General features: G+C 41.2%; 1 protein-coding gene across 1 annotated transcript in view; it reads left to right on the top strand.

The window, feature by feature from the left end:
- The window catches only part of GRIN2D (glutamate ionotropic receptor NMDA type subunit 2D), a 312,180-nt gene that overhangs the window by 158,305 nt on the left and 137,908 nt on the right, over positions 1-15,967 (top strand). Inside the window, exon 7 of the mRNA XM_075839954.1 lies at positions 14,986-15,111. Within this exon, the coding sequence (XP_075696069.1) occupies positions 14,986-15,111 (126 nt within the window). The remainder of the gene's footprint in view (positions 1-14,985; positions 15,112-15,967) is intronic.

The following is a 15,967-nucleotide window of genomic DNA, read 5'->3' as shown; positions in this document are numbered from 1 at the left end:
AAACACAGGAGTGTATGCAATGGAGAGGAGATGTACAAGTCTTTACTTTATCCTTTTCCTTCCTTTCCTTTTCCTTGGATCCACTTCTGCCATTGACTCAAAAAATCTGTGATTCCTCTGCTCTGGAAACGATTGGCAAGTGTTCTAAAGCAGCCACAGTACAACAAGACCTCAGGAATAGATGTATAGATTTGATGAATATTAAATCCAACAGGCTGTACCAGAGAAGTTCCCTTTAAATTCTATGCACACGGAGACAGGGGCTCCAAAGTTATGTCTACTATGTTTAAAAATTAAAACGTCTTCAGGAGAATCTGCCACCGACATAGATAATATGACTAAGGAATGTTTAACCTTCTACTCTACTCTGTATAACTTGCTGGCACATCATGATGCAGGAAAACTCACCACAGAATTCCTATATTCCATAAAACTTCCTTCTCTATTAGCAGACAACAAGCAATAACTACTTCAACTATTTTCGCAACAAGAACTCTTAGGGCATGCCCAGACGTGGCGGAATTCTTCCGTAACTGTCCGCATCAATGGCTCACAGTCCGCACTGGAAATCCGCAGCAGACAGTCTGTCCATTGGTTTCCACAAATTTTTAGTTATCTTCGCGCAGACGTTGCTGACAACTCCGCTGCGGACCATAGGCTGTGGTGCGGAATTTGGTGTCCGCAGCATACACTGGCTGTTGCGGACTTGATGTGTACTTGTGGCGTAATTTCTCCATTGACTTCAATGGAGTTGCAAAATTACGCAATGAAATCCGCAGATGTTATGTGTGTTGCGTTGCGGCTTGCTTTCACGAACAGGATATTTCATCATTCTGGCTGGACCTATGTGTTTTGAGGTCTATAGCCAGACTGAGATGGAATGTTTTAAAAGAGAGCAGGATGTACTCTTCACCTGAATTCGCAAAGACTAATCCACAGCATTTTCACATTTTAGGCAAAGGCGCAACGGAATCAGCAACGCAGTTTATGTGCGGCATTGATGCGGACAGTGTCTGCAGAATTCCACCACGTGTGAACATGCCCTTAGACATTATTTCCTCTATTACAAATGCTGAGAGTCTGACAGATTCCCTATCAGCTATTATTAAAAGTTCCGCCAGATAGTCTTGCCAAAGATTTTTTGATGTGTGCAACGACCTCCTCAAGGGTACCCGACTACCTTTCACAGACTATAGAAGCACATATCAGTCTTATGCCCAAAGAGGGTAAGAACAAAACGTTTTGTGGGAGTTATCGTCTCATATCCCTACTGAATGTGGACCTTAAATGGTGAGCCAAATTACTAACTAAAAGACTCAAATCTTTACTCCATAAACATTTAGGGTATGTTCACACGATGAGAGGCATTTACGTGTGAAAAGACAGACTGTTAACAGCTGCCTCGTTTCACACGTAGATGCTCCTCCTCGCATTTTGCGAGCCGTCTGAGACGCTCGTAAATCGTGAGCTGTGCTTCATTGAGTTCAATGAAGAACAGCTCAAATTACGTGGCAAAGAAGTGCCCTGCACTTCTTTGCCGAGGCAGTCCATTTACGCGTCGTCGTTTGACAGCTGTCAAACGACGACGCGTAAATTACAGGTCGTCTGCACAATACGTCGGCAAACCCATTCAAATGAATTGGCAGATGTTTGACGACGTATTGGAGCCCTATTTTCAGACGTAAAACGAGGCATAATACGCCTCGTTTACGTCTGAAAATAGGTCGTGTGAACCCAGCCTTAGAGTATGTGCAAACGACCACTTCTCAGGCGTAATGGAGACGTTTTATGCCTCAAATTACGCCTGAAAAGACGGCTCCAATATGTCGGCAAACATCTGCCCATTGCCTGCAATGGGTCTTACGATGTTCTGTGCAGACGAGCTGTCATTTTACGCGTCGCTGTCAAAAGACGGCGTGTAAAATTACGGCCGCATCAAAGAAGTGCAGGACACTTCTTGGGACGTAATTGGAGCCATTTTTCATTGACTCCAATGAAAACCAGCTCCAATTACGTCCGTAAAATACGCCGCGAAAAACGCTTGCACTTGTAAAAACTTCTGAAATTCAGGAGCTGTTTTCCCCTGAACACAGCCCTGTAATTTCAGACGTATTTGGCGTTGTCGTATGAACATACCCTTAGTCCCAGAACAGGTGGCATTTGTTCCATTTAGAGAAGGCAGATATTACACCACCGGATTCATCATTCTAATTCATTAAGCCTCCTCCTCTAACCACTGATTCTGCTAGCAACTGATGCTGGAAGGGTTAGGTGGTCTTATATGATTGCCACCCTGCTTAAATTTGGGTTTCCTACACCTTTTATCTCAGCCATCTCCTCTCTCTAAACAACACCTAGGGCCAAACTACAATTAAATGGTACACTCTTTACCTTATGTTCTATTACCAATTACAAATACTCGCTCTCCCCAGCTTTATTTATACTCACCATGGAAACACTAATTCAGAAGATTGTTCAAATTGACACAATTCAAGGTTTACCGCTTGCATTGCATACTCATTCGACAGCAGCATTTCCTGACGATCTTTTGCTTTCAATCAAAAAACCAAAGAGGGCTTTCCCTCTCACCCTATACATCATTGAAACCTTTTGCTGGGTTTCCAATTTTAAAATTCATTATTCAAAGTCAGAAGTTCCAAACCTTTCCACCAACAAACGGGACATAGGCTTATTTTCAAAGGCCACACAACCACATAAACCTGACTAAAACTTCATCTGAGATATTCTCTTCACACTATTCCCTTTGATATATAAACTCAGGTCACACCTCAGCTCCCTCAATATCCCGTTTCTCTCTTGGTTAGGTAGACAAAATAATATAACCCCTTCCCGACATTTGTCATAAGTATACGTCATGGAAAGCCAATTCGCCCTTTTTCCCTAATTAAATAAACCATACATAATTGGGATTGCCGCATCGGTAACGGCCTGAACTATAAAAATATTATGCTATTTATCCCTCATGGTGAACGCTGTAAAAAAACAAACTATAAAACAATTCTAGAATTGCTGTTTTCTGGTCATCTTGCCTTCCAAAAATTGAAATAAAAAGTAGTTCAAAAGTTGCATGTATCCAAAAATGGTGCCAATAAATACTATATCTTGTCTCACAAAAAACAAGCCCTCACACTGCTGAATCGATGAAAAAATTAAACGTTATAGTTCTCAGAACATGGTGACAGAAAAAATACTTTCTTTTTACAAACATAAATTTATTGTGCAAAAATTTGTAAAACATAAAAAGTGATCAAATATTTGCATGTACCCCAAAATGGTGGTCATCCTGCAAAAATCAGCCCTCATACCACTACATCTATGAAATAATAAAAGGCTCCCAGGAAACAAAAAAATATTCAGTTGTACAGGCCTGAGGGGAACATTTCTTCTGTTTCAAGAGGCCATTCATCAAGTCCATAATATTAGGGAACATGGGGAAGGGGAGGGCTCAAACATATCTGCTAGAAGCGAGGCTGCCCGTATTATACCAGAACAACACTTTTCACAGCAAAATTCCCCAAACTGCAAAGGGACCGAGTGTGGACCAAAAGGGGGATAAGAAACGACACAATTTATCAGTGCGACACCGGCCTGTGCATAAAGGATTTCTTCACAGCGTAACACACATCTATGGATAATTTTATTGATTTTTTTTACCCCATTATCATCCCACCTGACTATGCCCCTCAGGTACTCTGCCCAGCTCACATGTGCCCCCAGATTATAAACGGAAACACCAGCAATACTCAAACAAAGCTACTACCAAGCAAAATCCAAGCTTGAAAAGACAAATGGCGATCCCTCCCCTCTGAACCCTACAGTGTGCCCAAACAGCAGTTTACTTCCACATATATGGCACCGCCATACCCGGGAGAACCCTTTTAAGATTTTTTGGAGTGTGTGTTTCCAGTGGCACAACAAATTTGCCACTGAAATCGCCTATCTAGGGAAAAATTTGCATTTTTACTTTGCACCATCCGCAGCTACTTTGCACCTTTGTGGTCAAAATGCTCACTACACACCTTAAAAAAAATTTGAAAAAATATTTAAAAAAAAAGGATATCTGTGAAAAGCGCTACACAAAAGACAAGGTAATAATAATCATGAGAAGATTTATTGTAAACAACAGCTATAAATCTTTGCAATAAATCTTCTCATGGCCGTTGTTTGCAAAAAATCTTCCCATGATTATTATTACCTTGCCTTTTGAGTAGCGCTTTCCACAGATATTCTTTTGAAATTTATGAGCACCTAAACTTAGATGCCGGTCTTTGGATACTGAAAGCTGCAACCACTATATTTACTACTGCCTACTCCATAAGTTGTACCTGCCAGTACAAACTTTACTAGGTGAGTACAACTACTTACTTATACTGTACTCACCCACCAATCAGGTTTATCTTGCACCATGTGGCGCTGTGTATATTTTTTTTCGTTCCAGACACTACACCCCTTAACCCCTTAATGACCAGCCTACGTTAAACATTGATGACATAGCTATTTTTTTAAGTTTTTCCATCATCGCATAATTTTTTTATTTTTGCGTCGACATAGCTGTACAAGGACTTGTTTTTTGCGGGACAAGTTGTATTTTTTTTAATAGCACCATTTTGGGGTACATATAATTTATTGATTAACTTTTATTAACTTTATTTGGGGCGTAATAGAAAAAAAACCAGCAATTTCGCTCTTTTTTTGCATCTTTAATTTACGCAGTTTATCGTGTGGTATAAATAATATAATAACTTTATTCAGCGGGTCGTTACGACTGCGACAATACCAAATTGATAAAGTTTTCTTGTATTTTACTACTTTTACACAGTAAAAACACCGTTTTTTCAAATTATGTATTTTTGTGTCTCCATATTCGAAGAGCCATAACTTTTTTATTTTTCAGCCGATGCAGCTGGTTGAGGATTTTTTTTGGCGGGACGACTTGTAGTTTCTATCGGTACCATTTTGGAGTACAAGCGACTTTCTGATCACTGTTATCACATTTTTTTGAAGGCAGAATGAACATAAAACATAGAACAGCAATTCTGCCATTGTTTTTACAGCATTCGCCGAGCGGGTTAAATAACATAATAGCTTTATAATTGGGGTCGTTATGGACGCGGCTATTCCAAATATGTGTAACATTTTACTTTTTTTCACAATAAAGCATTTTGTAAGGGGAAAAAGTGGGTTTTTAATTTTTTTTCCACTTATTTATTTATTAATACGTTTATTCAACTTTTTTTTTACTTTTTGACTAATCTCACTAGGGGACTTCACTATGCGATCGTCCGATCGCTTTTAGAATACACTGCAATACTTTTGTATTGCAGTGTATTACTGCCTGTCAGTTTACAATGAACAAGCACACCCTGCAATCTCATAGCAGGGTGCCAGTGCGATGAGAGAGGGAGCTCCCTCCCTCCACCCAAAACCACTTAGATGCAATGTTCGCTATTGAGCACCGCATCTAAGGGGTTAAACGGGCAGATTTTGAGCCGCCGCAAGATCTCCTGCCTCCTCTTAATGGTGAGTCACTTCAGGCAGAGCAGAGAGTGGTAACGGTAGGCTACCACTCTCCGCTCTGGCGGCAGTGTGGCACTAAGTACAAAGGGGAGGGCGGTTTAGTGGCACTAAGCGCTAAGGGGAGGGGGGTTCAGTGGCACTAAGTTCACGGGGGAAGTGGGGTTGTGTGGAATTAAGTACAAGGGGGAGGGGGGTTGTGTGGCACTAAGTACAAAGGAGGTAAGGGGGGTTGTGTGGCACTAAGTAGAAGGGGGGTTGTGTGGCGCTAAGTACAAGGGGAGGGAGATTGTGTGGCACTAAGTACAAGCGGGGAGAGGGGATGTGTGGCACTAGGTACAAGGGGAGGGGAGTTGTGTGGCACTATGTACAAGGGGGAGGGGGGTTGTGGGGCACTAAGTATGAGGGGGGTGTGGCACTAAGTACAAGGGAGGGCAGTGCGCAATATCCACAAGCGTGTTCTGTGTGTGGCACTTTCTACAAGAAGTTTTTTTGGGGGGCACCAATCTGTATCTTTGCCCCGGGTGCTAGAGAACCTAGCTAATCCTTTGGTGAATCCACCCTTGATGACCTAGTAGGCTGACACATATGGGGATGAGGGATCTTCTCTACTATCCATTTTATCAGTACACAATGTAATTTTTGCATTGTAGGAATGTATATATTTCATACTGTCTGTATGTCGAGGATAGCATAATAATTTTAGTTTTGCACAGCGCTATATATATATATATATATATATATATATATATATACACACACGTAATCTCTCAAAAATGGTATAGTCACAGAACTGTAAGATGTGATAGAGAACCTTATTTGTTGTATTTCTGGTCAGTTCAGGAGATATAAGACTTCCATTGATAAAACAGCTGTGGGCACTACAAGCATAAAAGCAGTGATTTTTATATGACCTGATCAGGTAGTGTTATATATACCACATTTGCAAAATCATTTGTTTTAGGTTTATTCTTTTTAAAATGAACTGCATTTTTGGAGGAACTTTTGATTAAATGTTAAGGATTTGAAACATGTGAACTAAACAATAGTAGGTGATCTTAGACCATTGCTCTTGTCGTCTATCAGTAAAATATAGACCGTTATTTACAAAAGTTTATTCTCCCTATTGAACATAGGCTATAGATTATATATAATAGAAAATACATTACTGGATCATCTATTCTTAGAACTTTATGTTGTGCCATTCCTCTGTTATTCACCCTCGAAATGTATGGATAAATTGACAACTGGGTTTTACCTTTGTCAATAGGTTGTGTCCTGACACTGTCAGCACTGGTTAGTCAGTGTCAGAATCTGTACAGACACACCTCATTGACAAGGGGAATGGTACCCAGTTGTCAATTTATTCATACATTTCCAGGAAGAATAACAATGGAATAGCACAACATAAAGTTCTAAGAAAAGATGCTTCAGAAATGTTATTTTAGGAGGAATACAATAATATACTAAGAAAAACACTTGTCAGGAAGCTGATATGTCTTCTTTAATTGCTTATGACTTCCCTGTTCTTGAAATATATTGTATTCATTATTTTATTTAAAAAAAGTCTATTATTAATATTATTATTATTTTATTATATAATGTATGACAAATACAAATTTTATAGTTGAATATTGTAATAAGTTGCTTTAATGTTTTGCAACACCCCTCACATGTTCATAAAGCTAAAATGATGTATTAACCCCTTCCCAACCGCCCACGGCAAGTAGTGCAGGTCCCCAGTCTACAGGCAAAAACGCAAACGTTTTGCTGCCCATTAAGGCCTTTTCAGGCCTGATCATGGAGGGGTTAACAATGACGACAATCAAGAAAATAATAATAATAAAATATTATTATTATTAATAATAATAACATTTTTGTATTTGCAATTGTTAAAACATGTTATGTGGAGAGAATTAACATTGAAATCATAATAAAAATGTACATGAAAAAATATATTATTTTACCTACAATGACCTAATATCCATTTTTATATATTTTTTTTCCTTTAAATATTATCCATAGCACTATTTTGGTGCCTGTTCAAATATGCAGACATATTAAAAACACTATTGCAGGGCAGACATAAGCTTCTTCTCTAATGCACTTCTGGTCAGTACAGAAAGGAAAGAACACAATCTCTAACCAAATTCTTGATTTAAAGCCCCATGGAAATGTTTAAAGAAGGGTCAATGGCCGTGTATCACTCTTTTAGGCAAAAAAAAAAAAAACAACAACCTATCTATGTTTATCCATGCTGTTTTTTAAATACTGTCAATTACAGGATCTTGCAAAAAAAAAAAGAACTTATAAATAAAATGTTTAATAAGAAAAATAAATTATGATTGGTAAGGTCTAGTCTACTGGATATGCATATAAATGGATAATTGTGTGTTGGTATGGTGTTAACATTATAATGCATAAATGGGGCAAATATTCTGTTTCAGCTAAAAGAATTGCAAATATTTTTTGCGAACTTGTGAAAAAGTCACACTGAACCCTGCAAAGTTTTAAATGCAACAATGTCTAAACTTAAGATAAGTGAAGATTGAAAAAGAAATTACATCTAAATTACATCTTGTTTCAAAGCACAGCACCCGGGCGAGATTCACATTGTGAATGGGCCCTAAGACTTGGTGTCATTTCAACTAAATGGCAATTTGTGCAATTACTTTTCAGTTTATACTTTGAGGGAAAAAAAATGATTTCTGCTTTTTATACTTGGAGGAGAATGAAGCAGAGAGATGGTAACTAGCGATATGTTCTGTCATATTGAAGTTGTAAGGTCTGCTGCTCAATGTTTTGTTGCGATAGCGCGTGTATTAGGAAACATTCAGACGTAGCGGAATTGCTGTTGAATTTCGCTGCGGACAGTCCGCAGTGGAATTCTGCAGCAGCCGGTTTTTAAATTTGTTTCTATACATTTTTAGGAAACTAAGGGCATGGCCCCACGTGGCGTATTTCTTCCACAACTGTCCGCATCAGTGCCGCACAGAATCTGCGTTGCAGAATCTGTGGCGGATCTGCCCAAAATGTGCAGTAAATTGATGCGGACTAGCCGTTGCGTATTGAGGTGAAAGTACTTCCCTTCTCTCTATCAGTGCAGGATAGAGAGAAGGGACAGCCCTTTCCCTAGTGAAAGTAAAAGAATGTCATACTTACCGGCCGTTGTCTTGGTGACGCGTCCCTCTTTCGGCATCCAGCCCGACCTCCCTGGATGACGCGGCAGTCCATGTGACCGCTGCAGCCTGTGATTGGCTGCAGCTGTCACTTAGACTGAAACGTCATCCTGGGAAGCCGGACTGGAGAAAGAAGCAGGGAGTTCTCGGTAAGTATGAACTTCTATTTTTTTTACAGGTTGATGTATATTGTGATCGGTAGTCACTGTCCAGGGTGCTGAAACAGTTACTGCCGATCGCTTAACTCTTTAAGCACCCTGGACAGTAACTATTTACTGACGTCGCCTAGCAATAATTACGGGTGCACACACGTAGTCACCCGTAATTATGGGTGCACACACGTAGTCACCTGTAATTACAGGAGCCCCATTGACTTCCTCAGTCTGGCTGTAGACCTAGAAATACATAGGTCCAGCCAGAATGAAGAAATGTCATGTTAAAAAACCAATACGCTCCGCAGCACACATAACATCTACATGACATTTTTACTCTCCATTGAAGTCAATGGAGAACTTCCGCAATGAGTCCGCAACAAGTCCGCCACAGGTCCGCAACATCCATTGTATGCTGCGGACACCAAATTCCGCACCGCAGCCTATGCTCCGCAGCGGAATTTTCCGCATCGTCTAAACGAACCCTACTAAAAAGAAGTGGAAGTCAATGGAGAAACAGGTCCGCTGCGGATTAACGCTGCGGAATGTCCGCAGCGGAATTCCAGAGCGATTCCGCCACGTGGGGCTTTGCCCTTAGTTTAGACGTTGCAGAAAATAACCATGCAGAATTTAGGCTGCGGTGCAGAATTTTCCCTCCGCAGCATGCTCATTACATTGCTGAGAAGAAGCAGAATTTCACTACGGATTTCAGCCTTTGCAATGCAAAAACTGAAATCTGTAGCAAGTCTGCTGTGATATCCGCAACGTCTGAATTACCTGTCAAATATGCAAATGTTGGTGCAGATTCGTTGCGTAATTGCCCCAAATCTGCACCAACATTTGCAGCGGAAAAATTCTGCCATGTCTGAACATGGCCTTAGTGTAAAACCAATCCATGGTATTCAAAGTATTAAGGGCATGTTCACACGTGGCGGAATTGCTGTGGAATTCCACTGCGGACAGTCCGCACTGGAAATCCGCAGCAGACAATCTGTCCATTGGTTTCCACACCTTTTTAGTTATCTTCGCGCAGACGTTACTGACAACTCCGCTGCGGACCATAGGCTGTGCTGCGGAATTTGGTGTCCGCAGCATACACTGGCTGTTGCGGACTTGATGTGTACTTGTTGCGGAATTTCTCCATTGACTTCAATGGAGTTGCAAAATTCCGCAATGAAATCCGCAGATGTTATGTGTGTTGCGGATTGCTTTCGCGAACACGATATTTCATCATTCCGGCTGGACCTATGTGTTTCGAGGTCTATAGCCAGACTGAGATGGAATGTTTTAAAAGAGAGCAGGATGTACTCTTCATCTGAATCCGCAACGACTAATCCGCAGCATTTTACTTCACATTTTAGGCAAAGGTGCAATGGAATCTGCAACGCAGATTATGTGCGGCATTGATGCGGACAGTGTCTGCAGAAATACGCCACGTGTGACCATGCCCTTACACTTGTGTGTCTCGCCTTTCCTTTGTGGCAGTAGTAAACCAGAGAAGAGGAACCGTAATAGAAAATAATATCCTGCTCTACAGAACAGCAAAACGTATCAGATTCCCTGGTGTTTTCATCACAAACTATCAAAGCATTTTCTCTGGTGGATCGGAGATTACTTGGAGGAGAAATCATTGAAAAAGTACCTTTAGCTCAAGACTAGTCATGATAGCAAGTGCCACAATGAAAAAAATACATTTTACTTTTAAACTGTTCCCTGGGGAAACACGATCAAATCCATGCACGTTATTGACATTTAAATGAATGTTTCTACTAATTGTCTTTTCAAAATGTAATAACTTTTTAAAGAACCATTAAACCTAAAGTACAAGTTCTAGATATAATAAAGCTGCTTTTATTGACAAAAATGCCTACATGTTTCTAGAGGATCGCAGAACTAGAGCTACTTCAGAAGACAAGCATCAAAAGAGATTAATTAATGTCTCATGTCTTCGTCCCCATGCGCGCGACCATAAAAATTCTCCGTAATTGCGGGCCATGATACATTCCGCAATCACAGACCCATTCAGTTCTATAGGCCGTGGACACCTTTCCGTATCGCTACGGATAGGTATCCGTGCCGTAGAAGTGTACCGCAAAAGATAGTTCATGTCCTATTTTTGCTTTTTACCGTATAGGAGCATGGGCCGAAAATGCGGACGGTTGTCCACGGCCCGCAATTGTGGTCCGTGATTATGGGCATAGCCGTGTGCATGAGGCCTAAGGCACTATGTACATGACCATATTTTCATTCATCCGTAAATACTGTCCGTAAATACAAATTCGTAGTCATCCGCAACTTATCCGCATATACGGAACGGTATCCGCAAATACGGTCCCTAGTGCATCCGTAAGGGCACATTCAGACGTGGCGGAATTGCAGTGGAATTCTCCAGCGGCCGTTTTTTACATTTGTTTCTATACATTTTTAGGAAAGTTAGTTCAGACATTGCAGAAAACTCCGCTGCGGACCATAGGCTGCGGTGCGGAATTTTCCCTCCGCAGCATGCACTGTCTGTTGTGTTTTAGTTGTGTTCATTACACGTTGCAGACAATTCCGCTGCGTAGCATAGGCTGCGGTGCGGAATTTGGTGTCCGCAGCATACAATGGTTGTTGCGGATGTGTAGCAGGCTTGATGCGGACTCATTGCGGAATTTCTCCATTGACATCAATGGAGATTCAAAATTCCGCAATGAAGTCCGCAGATGTTATGTAGATGTTATGTGTGCTGCGGAGCGTATTGGTTTTACTAACATGACATTTCTTCATTCTGGCTGGACCTATGTATTTCTAGGCCTACAGACAGACTGAGGAGGTCAATGGGGCTCCCGTAATTATGGGTGACTACGTGTGTGCACCCATAATTACGGGAGCGTTGCTAGGCGACGTCAGTAAATATTATACATACAAGAGAACTCCTATTGCAATTATATAGAAAGTGAGGGGGGGGGGCGCTAAGTGTAATCAAGTAGAGCATACTCCCCAAGTCACAAAACAGGCACTCCTATTGAATACATATATAAACCGGAGAGAAAAAAAGGAGCTTAGAAGCCATATATTAAAATTTACTTTAATGACACAGAATGACAATTACATAGAAAAACAGTTTAAAAAGGTACAAAGTGGACATGAGGACACTGTTATAATTCCAGTGAAGATACACGGTTTGAACAGACAGCTTATATAAGAAATGGGAAGACGTATTCAATTACAAGTATACATAATAGTAACGCCCATGGAATAGATAGGGGAACGGAGGCACTGATATTAGTTTTATATCTCAAAGAAAGATCAGCACTAAATCAAATAATAACGTAAATATAGTAAGGTGCTAATATGTGACTATTAAAGACAGCAAATGCAACCATTCCTCCCCTTCAGTAGTAAAAAGTCTTACCCATTAGACAAACAGTGGTGAAGTCTGACAGCCGTGCACAGGACCCCAACGCGCGTTTCGCATAGAGCTTTCTCAAGGGGCTTCAAACATCAGTAAATAGTCACTGTCCAGGGTGCTGAAAGAGTTAAGCGATCGGCAGTAACTGTTTCAGCACCCTGGACAGTGACTTCCGATCACAAGATACATCAACCTGTAAAAAAAATAGAAGTTCCTACTTACCGAGAACTCCCTGCTTCTTCCTCCAGTCCGGCCTCCCAGGATGACGTTTCAGTCCAAGTGACGGCTGCAGCCAATCACAGGCTGCAGCGGTCACATGGACTGCCGCGTCATCCAGGGAGGTCGGGCTGGATGGCGAAAGAGGGACGCGCCACCAAGACAACAGCCGGGTAAGTATGAATTTCTGTTACTTTTACTAGGGAAAGGGCTGTCCCTTCTCTTTATCCTGCACTGATAGAGAGAATGGAAGTACTTTCACCTCAATACGCAACGGCTAGTCCGCATCAATTTAATGCCCATTTTAGGCAAAGCCGCAACAGAATCTGCAACGCAGATTCTGTGCGGCATTGATGCGGACAGTGGCGGAAGAAATCCGCCACGTCTGGGCATGCCCTTAGGAGCCTCCATCGCAGATTCAGTGATCTTTGCTGGACAAAATAGCACAGAATGCAGAGGTATTTTGCCTGGCAAAATGTCGGAAACGATGATGGAAATCCCACAAAATGTATTAAAGTCAAGTTTTTGCTGTTATTCTGTTCCTCTGACTGAACAGAATAACGAAAATTGTAGCAGAGATGTGAATAAAGCCTAAGGGCAGGTTCAGACGTGGCGGAATTGCTGGGGAATTTTGCTGCGGACAGTCCTCAGTGGAATTCTCCAGCGGCCGTTTTTTACATTTATTTCTGTACGTTTTTAGGAAACTTAGTTCAGACGGTGCGGAAAACTCCGCTTCGGACCATAGGCTGCGGTGCAGAAGCGGAATTTCACTGCGTATTTCAGCCTTTGCAATGCAAAAACTGAAATCTGTGGCAAGTCCGCTGTGTTTTCTGCAACGTCTGAATTACCTGTCAAATATGCAAATGTTGCTGCAGATTCGTTGCGTAATTGCCCCAAATCTGCACCAACATTTGCAGCGGAAAAACTCCGCCACGTCTGAACGTGCCCTTAGGGCATGTTCAGCCGTGGTAGAAATTTTCCAGTGCAAATTTGCATATTTGACAGTTAATTCAGACGTGGCGGTTATCACAGCGGACTTGCCACAGATTTCAGCCTTTGCATTGCAAAACTTGAAATCCGCAGTGAAAATCTGCTGCTTCTCCGCAAGAGACTGTGCATGCTGTGGAGTCTAAATTCCGCATTGTCTAAACTAATTTACCTAAAAAGCTATAGGAACCACAGGAAAAATAGGCTGCTGCGGATTTCCACTGCAGACTGTCCACAGTGGAATTCTGCCACGTCTGAACATGACCTTACAGAGCATTGCCTAACCTAGATACAATTGTGTAGCAGAAATAGGTATTTATGGGTTTGCAGCCTCTGAATATAAACAAGAGTGTTCTCATTCACTGACAGCAATCAAATATCTTGAATAGTGAGGAATTGAAACACAAACTATATCAGAAAGTTGTGGAGCTTTTCATTTATACAGTAATTAAGCTTTAAACAATATATGCTGCTGCATTTTGGGTCCAAGATACATTTTTTTTTTACAAACAAAAATTGGCAAACCGCATACTGCTTCCTAATTTCTCATACTGATAGGTTGTAGCAAACACAAAACCCACCAAACCTAAAAATCTAAAACACACACACAATGGCTCACATTTACTAATACTACTAGTAGTTAGACAGCATGAACTTAGATTAGGCAGTCACAAAACGCGCCAAATTTATCACAGTGGTACATGCTGCATCATAATTTTGTTGGATCTTGCATGATCACTTTTCTTCGTGCCAGAATTTTGTGCCAATTTTTTGGTTCATTGTTGGCGCGCATTTTAAGCCATACCCCTTGATGACAAGTCATGCCCCTTTCCCTGCTAAGCCATTCCCCTTCTTGAAACACTTTTTAAAAGTGTTTAGTGAGGTGCAAACATCAAGCTGCTCCAATTTGCTCCAAAATTTGGTGCATTTTTCGGCACTTTCTAGACCCACACACAGTGTTACAGTAGGCTTGTTGCTCACTTTTGGAAACAAAGTTTAATATCAGCAGAATTTAGAGCAACTTCAAAACATCATTGCATGTTGTTCCGGACATACAAATAAAATAATGATCTTACATATGATAAAATTAGCCTCACATAAAATAACAAAGTCCAACAGCACCAATCTCTGATCCAAGTTGGGTGCACGTCTCCAAAGAATACTGATTCTCGATTTCAGTAACAGGAGTCAAAATGAATACCCGTGCAGCGACGTTTCAGCTCTCACAATTGAGAAAACCCCATTGGGAGGGCTGGGACGTTGCTGCATGGATGAAAAAACTACATTTTTATACCTTTTATAATCCGAAGTATTCTCTCAGACTTTATTTATTTTGCCAACTGGAAAATTTGCCTAATATCTTATAAAAAAGGAATTTTTTTTATTCCCATCAGCGAGAGGAAATAATTAGAAGCATCACATTACGGTTGTAAAGAAGGTGAAGAATTGTTCTCAAGATTCTGGTGTATCTTCTATATTTATATTTTATTGTTTCTATACTCAAGAGTCTCATCCTCTTTTCCAGAGCCGTACAGCCCTGCCGTCTGGGTCATGATGTTTGTCATGTGTCTTACTGTGGTCGCTGTGACTGTTTTCATCTTTGAGTATTTCAGCCCTGTTGGATATAACCGAAGTCTCTCCACAGGAAAGCGTAAGTACCTAAACTGCAATACCTCCGCTTTAGAGTCTTTAAATCGTCTTGCACTTTGCTGTTTGGTTGCTCTTAATAGCCATGGTTGTAGTACAGCATTTTCTCTTGTTCTATATCTTCACTTTTTCTCTTTATTTCTCCCTAAATTATCCTTACTCCCTTTTATGATAGCTTTCGAACCATTTATAGTTGAGGATGTCATTGTTTTATTTTTAGTTTTCCTTGTTCATAGCTATTTGCTGCAGGCTGGTACAGTTGAAGTTGTGGAGCTGAAATATTTTGTGTTAGTTCATAATGTTCGGTATCATGACCTGACTTTAAAGATCTCACGTGGCCCCCACTCCTAAACTAGTGTCGAAATGTAACTTGCCACTGTGACTCACTTGCTATTTAAGTAACATCTTATTTAAAGGGGTCATCCACTACCGGACAACTGATGACCTATCCACAGAATAGGTCATCAGTATATGATCGGTGGGGGTCCGACACCTGGATCAGCTGTTCTGGCTGACTACGAGCACCGGACATCCATGCCGAAAGCAGATTGCTCCGGTCACGGAATAGAGGCCAAGCTGCAGCTCTGCTCCTATTCAAGTGAACAGGAGCAGAGCTGCAGTTCGGCAGCATGGCCGCTATGCAATGTATGGAGCCAACTGCTTCCGGCTCCGTACATTGCATACTGTGCAATGACATCCGGTTCTCAAAGGCAGCCGGAGCAGCTGATCAGTGTGTGGTCCGGGTGTCAGACCCGCATCAATGATGTAATGATGACCTGTCCGGTGGATAGTTCATCAGTTGTCCAGTAGTGGACAACCCCTTTAATATTACAGAGGAGCTAAACTGTTCTGTTCTTTGC

This window comes from Rhinoderma darwinii, chromosome 10 (genome assembly GCF_050947455.1).
Source record: "Rhinoderma darwinii isolate aRhiDar2 chromosome 10, aRhiDar2.hap1, whole genome shotgun sequence".
Lineage (NCBI taxonomy): Eukaryota > Metazoa > Chordata > Amphibia > Anura > Rhinodermatidae > Rhinoderma > Rhinoderma darwinii.
This window is presented reverse-complemented; position numbering and strand designations above follow the sequence as displayed.